The 6,369-nt window shown below is 33.1% G+C and overlaps 1 protein-coding gene across 1 annotated transcript; it reads left to right on the top strand.

The window, feature by feature from the left end:
• The first annotated feature begins 536 nt into the window (after positions 1–536).
• Positions 537–6,257, top strand: si:ch211-195b11.3. The gene is given in 4 exon segments (NM_001291900.1): positions 537–643; positions 2,887–2,909; positions 4,043–4,137; positions 5,474–6,257. Coding segments are annotated over 4 exon segments (222 nt in total). The 5' UTR covers positions 537–594; the 3' UTR covers positions 5,529–6,257.
• Positions 6,258–6,369: the final 112 nt, after the last annotated feature.

Consider the following 6,369-nt stretch of genomic DNA (forward strand, 5'->3'; position numbering starts at 1 on the left):
ATTTATCCCAAGAAATCATATTTAATTTAATGCTTCCTTGTTGTAAAAAGTATTTAAAATATCCTTAGTGTTTAGGAGGCCATCTACAAACTAAATCAAATATGAAGTAAAACCAATATGTAATTTTAAAAACAAGACATGAAGCCAAACAGAAAATCAATTACAGTTAACAAGCCATGATTTTCTACAGCAAACATTTTGTGATTTAATGAAGTTAGACATCATCTTTGTAAAACGAGACCTTATTATCCAGCTAGACTTAATGTCCATAGACAAGAGGACCTTTATCCTTGTATAACAAGTCTACAGTGCATCCTGAAGATGTGCTTTATGTTTTTATTTGTTGACAAATGCTTTTCTACCGACATTACAAAACCACAAACAGCCTTAGTCCCAGATAGCAGATACTCTTAGTCATTGTTTGTGGTCCCATGACATGAATGTTGCCCATCAGGTTTTTTTTCGGAGTAGGCAGAAACAATGAGAGGGAGGGGCTTGTGTTGGTTTATTTCAAAAGGTATATAACCAGAAATCCCAGACTACAAACATATCCAACACCTGCTGAGTTTCCCACTCTAAACTCGCTCAACAACCATGAAGCTCGCCATCCTGGTCTGCGTTTCTGTTGTCTTCTACCTCACTAGTAAGTATACAAATACACTGAACTATTGTGTGTTAATTATCTGAAGCAGACACCTGGTCGTGGTTTTGTTTGATATGTATGTCACTGAATACTGACGTGTCATAATGAGCATGTTTGATAGGCACACATTGTTTTGTTTAACATATAGATGGTGACTTTTAAATTGTCATTTGCTTTTATAACAAAATGGATGTGAAAAGGATACGATTCAATTTACAATAAAGTTTGTTCTTTAAAGCCATAAGTAGACTATTCAGTGACCCAGACAGATCCATTTTGTTACATTTTGGATTGAATCTATTTTGTTGAGATGTATGGTTTCTGTCATGGGAAGATTTAAAAATCGGTTCTTCTGAAATATGGACAGAGAGTAAGCTGGTTTTAGGAATTTATGAAGTCATATTATCAAGACTTCCTCATCCAGCCTCATTATCTGATGAGAATTTGATTAGAAGGAAATAAAATAAAGATTGTTTATTGGCATAGTTGGAAGAACATTTAACACACAAAGTTCTCTACCATTTCTACCACAAGTTTTCTAGTAGAAAGTGGTTCTTTTAAGTCTTTAGAAAAGTTATTGTGTGTGTGTGTGTGTGTGTGTGTGTGTGTGTGTGTGTGTGTGTGTGTGTGTGTGTGTGTGTGTGTGTGTGTGTGGAGTCATTAAGGGGTTCTTTATGACACCAAAATTGTTCTTTTATTGCTTGATTGTGGATATGTTTTGTGTGGAAAAGATATTTCTTTCTCATTTTTACATACTTACACACATACACACTTGTATATATGGTTTACGAGGACTCTCTATAGGTTTTGTATATTCTCCTGTCAAAACTGCTTATATATTGCTTTACCATACCCCTACTCTTAACCCAACCTTCACATGAAGCATCAAAAGTCAAAAGACATCATTAAGTTTAGTTTTTAAATGTTTTCAATTAGGCCATCTATAGGTCAACTAGGTCATACATACCCATTATATTAAACAATTTCAGTCTTATTAACCACATAAACCTGTATACACACTAGGCATGAGCTGGTATAAGATTCTGACGGTATGATAACCTTGGATGAAAATATCATGGTAATATGGTATTGTGGTTACAGATATAAAATATATATTTAAAATTTCTGGGTAAAAAAACTAAAGCTTTTTTCCTCTTTGAACACAATATATTTTATTTTGAGAAACATTTAAAACATTTTGGAGCAGTAAACATGTTGGGCTAATTAATTAAAATGAATCATTGACTTCTGCAGTCTTCATTAGTTTCAAAAACACAATTAGTTCTTCACAATTTAAAACAGCATCTTTGGATATCTTTTCTGCTGGAGATACTGTTGTCATAAAAGACAAAAAAAAGCTATAGCAGAAAATGTTGGCGGTTTAAAACCTTGACTTTTCCAAACCGTGGGATACCTTGAAAACGTTTATCATCCCATGCCTATTTACGAAGACTCTCCATTTGTGTAATGTAAATTATACTGTAAAAACTGCTTATTATATTGCCTTACCGTACCCCTACCCTAAACCCCACTATCACAGGAAACATCAAAAGTCAAAAGACGCCATTAAGGCCAACTAATTCTCACTAGATTATAAGTAGACTGTTAGGTTGGGGTTGGGATTAGGGTTAGTGTATGTTGACTACTTATACTCAAAGTGACCATCAAAATAAGATAATACTTATATATATATATATATATATATATATATATATATATATATATATATATATATATATATATATATATATATATATATATATATATATATAATATTTTTTGCAGATGCACTCCCCTGAATCATCCCAATCAATCTAGATTCATTAATAACTTCCAAATAAAGGCATTCAAGTCATATGGTGAAATTGTATATTTATCGCAATACATATCGCAGATTATTATATATAAAATCATATCATTATTGTGCAGCGCTTCGATCATGTAATTATACAATTCCGTTCTCGTAAACCACATAAACCTGTACACACACACACACAAACACACAGTTGTTGAAATGACTGAAATGTTTGTTCTTGTTTGTTACAATGATAAAGGCCATAACAAAAGAAAAAAGAGAACTCAATGTAAAGTGCATTGAAGCTGTTCAAGCTAAACGGCTAAAAAGAAAGTGAAAAACCTGATTAGCAACTTTTTTTTTAAGTGTGTTGCTTGAAATATTAACAGGGAAATCATTACTGGTTCATTTTTATGGTAATAATATATCGTTGATTTTCTTTTCGCAGTGGTAGAAGCAGAAGCGACTGATGTAAGTTATAGTTCAACTTAATTTTATGCTGCAAATTTTTGACATCTTTGAGTGTTTTATGTCCACCAAAGCCTGCATTTATCTGATATACCATACAGTTAAAAATAAACTAATATTATTACTCTTATTATTATATTTTAATAAAACATAAATCCATATATTTTTATATAAATGTTATTTATTTCTTTGATGAAAAGTTGCATTACAATAAGTTTGTTTTTTGTTGTTACTTCTCTATTCGAGTGTCACATGATCCTTTTAAAATCATATCCTGATTAGGTGCTCACTAATTATTTCATATTATTATTTTCAGTGTTGAAAATGGTTGTGCTGCTTAATATATTTGTTAGAATAGTGATCATTCTTTCCAAGATGCTGTCACAATCACCAGCGATCTAATTCTTGCAGATCACTGGTAAACACGTTGTTCGCTAAAGAACTACAAATCTGTCAACATATGGACTGCAAATCCTGTCATGCACCACACACTCACACCTGTTCCAGTTTTCCTGCTGAAGCTGTTCAGAATTTATTACATGGACTTTAAAAGCAGCGCACGCACACACCAGTAGCTGAGTTTTGTATCAACAGTATTGTGAACATTACGACACTGTTTCCTTGCCGTGGTAGACCCTTGTCTTGTTTTTTTGTTTACTCCTGTCTGACTTTTGACCATCCGCCTGTTTACTGACCTTGACTCTGGATTTCCTGTATACATCTGTTTGCCCATTTGATGACCTTTGCTTGCCTGGTGTTCTCTTGTAATAAACCTGCATTTGGATCTGCACTCTTTTGTCAAAGTCTCCATCACATAACAGACGACTCAGCCAAGAGGGGTGTGTGTGTCCTGTATTTTAAGTCCATCTAATCAGTTCATGAGCAGCTTAAAGCCGTGAGTTTGTGTAATCAACTGAATGAGGAACAGGTGCGTGTGAGCAGTGCATGACGTGATATGTAGTCGAAGTTGAAGTCCATTAGCAATCTACACAGGCTGGATTGCTGATGACCGTGACAGATACATTAATCAAAAAGAGTAACAAGTTTCTTCACTATGATTTTGGATTAATTTAATGCATCTTAAAGGTAATGTACATACAATATAATTAATGTTAAACCTCTCTGTTTGCTCATAGGAAAGTCCTATAGTTTGTACTCGTGAGTACAAACCTGTGTGTGGAGACGATGGGAAAACATACTCCAATGAGTGCATGCTCCGCTGGGAAACCAAGTACGTCAGCTTGAACATTAAGCAATGTCAAATTAACATTAGAGATAGTCGAGGCAGCAGATGTGAGAAATCCCAGGCTTGACCCTAGTTAGCTTTTAATCAATTACTAATATTTAGCCGACAGCCGTGCAGTGTTGGGTTGTATTCATTACAAGTAAAGTTCCTTTAATTAAATGACATATCCACTGAAATAAAAGTAAGAGATTAATGTTTGTTTTTAGGTAATTTAATTATAGCTACGTGTAATGTAAACCAAAACTGGGAAACACCCATACATTCACACATATACACTACGGCCAATTTCGCTTATTCAGTTCACCTATATCGCTCGAACCAGCGACCTACTTGCGGTGAGCCGATCGTGTTACCCACTGCATCACTGTGACGCCCTACAAAGTAGTTAGTTACTGTAATTAAATGACCCATCCACTGAAAAGAAAATAAAGTAAGGCATTAATGTTCATTTTTAGGTCGTATAATTAGCTACATGTAATGAACTTGCCTTAAAGGGATGTTTCACCCTAAACATGAAAATTCCATCAACATTTTTTCACCCTCCAGTTACAGAGTTTCCTTTATCTGTTAAAGACAAAAGATGTTTTAAACAATGTTGGAAACCTGCACCCCTTGACTTCCATTATTAGTTGATAAGTTCATTACAACAAACTCTGAATTAATCTGCAAAATATAATCTGAATCTAAATGTTTTTCAACTACACTCGAAGAAATATTTTGCTGCTGGTTCAGACTACCTATCTATTATGAGCTGAATCAACACAATTCTTGATTCATTCCACTTAAATTGATGTTTATGTTACTATAAGGTTAAGTTAATTTGTGTTAGGACAACATGAAGGAATTGTGTGGAACCCAGCATTTTTTACAGCGTAAAGGTGGTTACAATTGTCAGAAAATAAGTTGATGACAATATATTATCGTATGTAAAATATTATATTATGGTGTCACTGTTTTGAAACGATTCATGTTTTGATATATCCTGTTTGGATTTTATATAATGTAGAATTTTATTAAAGCAAAAAGGCCAAGTTGCACTCAACATTAAAGTATTCAAATAATTTTTATTGTCAATATGTGTTAAAATTTATAGAGATTTTATGTATGATTGAATTAAGTAATTAAACTGACTTTTCAGACATAATCATTTAAAATATTTTCAATTATATAATATATATAATTTATTATTTTTTTTAAGTTGGTGACTTACCCAACAATGCAAATGAAAAAACAATGACAAAAAAGCAGAAGATACATACATTTTTAATTGTGTTTCTGTGCCCCTTCTAACGCATCTTCTCTTCTTCTTTTTTTATTTTAGTGCAAAGGAAGTGGTTGTCAACGTAAAGCATGAAGGAAAATGCGAGAGCTCCTAAACTGCGAGAGCTCCTAAAATGCTGTTACAACAATGGCATCCCTTCCATTTAAATGCAAGAGGAGCAACTATAGTGTGATTTTTTTCCGTCATGCAATAATCAGTACCATATATGTTTGGTCAGACATTGCATTGTCACCATGTAATCTGCTGCAATAAAACAGTGAAGCATTTAAAAACATTCATTTATAGCTAAAATGAAGATCAGAGGATATGTTTAAATAAATTACATTTTTTCCTTCCTTTAAAACTACTGTCCTTATAAAATGATCATTTTATAATTACATTTATATCTTTAGCTATAGTTTTTTTTTTGTTGTTGTTGTTGATCTATAGACAGTCCAGAGACTATTCTGGAGATTTTTTCCCCTTAAACCATTTGGAAAATAGGCATTTTGGGTGGCAGTGTGCTAAAATGCTGCAGGTGGCCATTTTTGTAATAACAAACCCCAAATTTGTCAAGCATTTTATCACTTAATTTTCACATTATTCGAGAACAGTTGGTTCTATCAAAATGCTTATTGCCATTCTAAACACTCTTTAATGCTGGTTATAATGGATTCCCTTTGTAATCTGCAAATGTCTGTTTAGTAGATAAAACAACTAAATTACAGTTGAGAATATATCATGTATATTGCCAGTGCTTTCATGTTAAAAAGCACATATGCAGCTGTCCAGTCAATACAACTAATAACCATAAATATGCCAATAAATATCACTTTGTTCCAAACCTGTTTAAATTTTTGGGCTCTATTTTGACAGTCCATGTCCAAAGTGCGAAATCGCTGTCAGGGTGTGTCAGAATCCACTTTTGCTAATATAAGGACGAAAAAATCCACTTT

This window comes from Danio rerio, chromosome 14, assembly GCF_052040795.2.
Source record: "Danio rerio strain M-AB ecotype USA chromosome 14, GRCz13ab, whole genome shotgun sequence".
Lineage (NCBI taxonomy): Eukaryota > Metazoa > Chordata > Actinopteri > Cypriniformes > Danionidae > Danio > Danio rerio.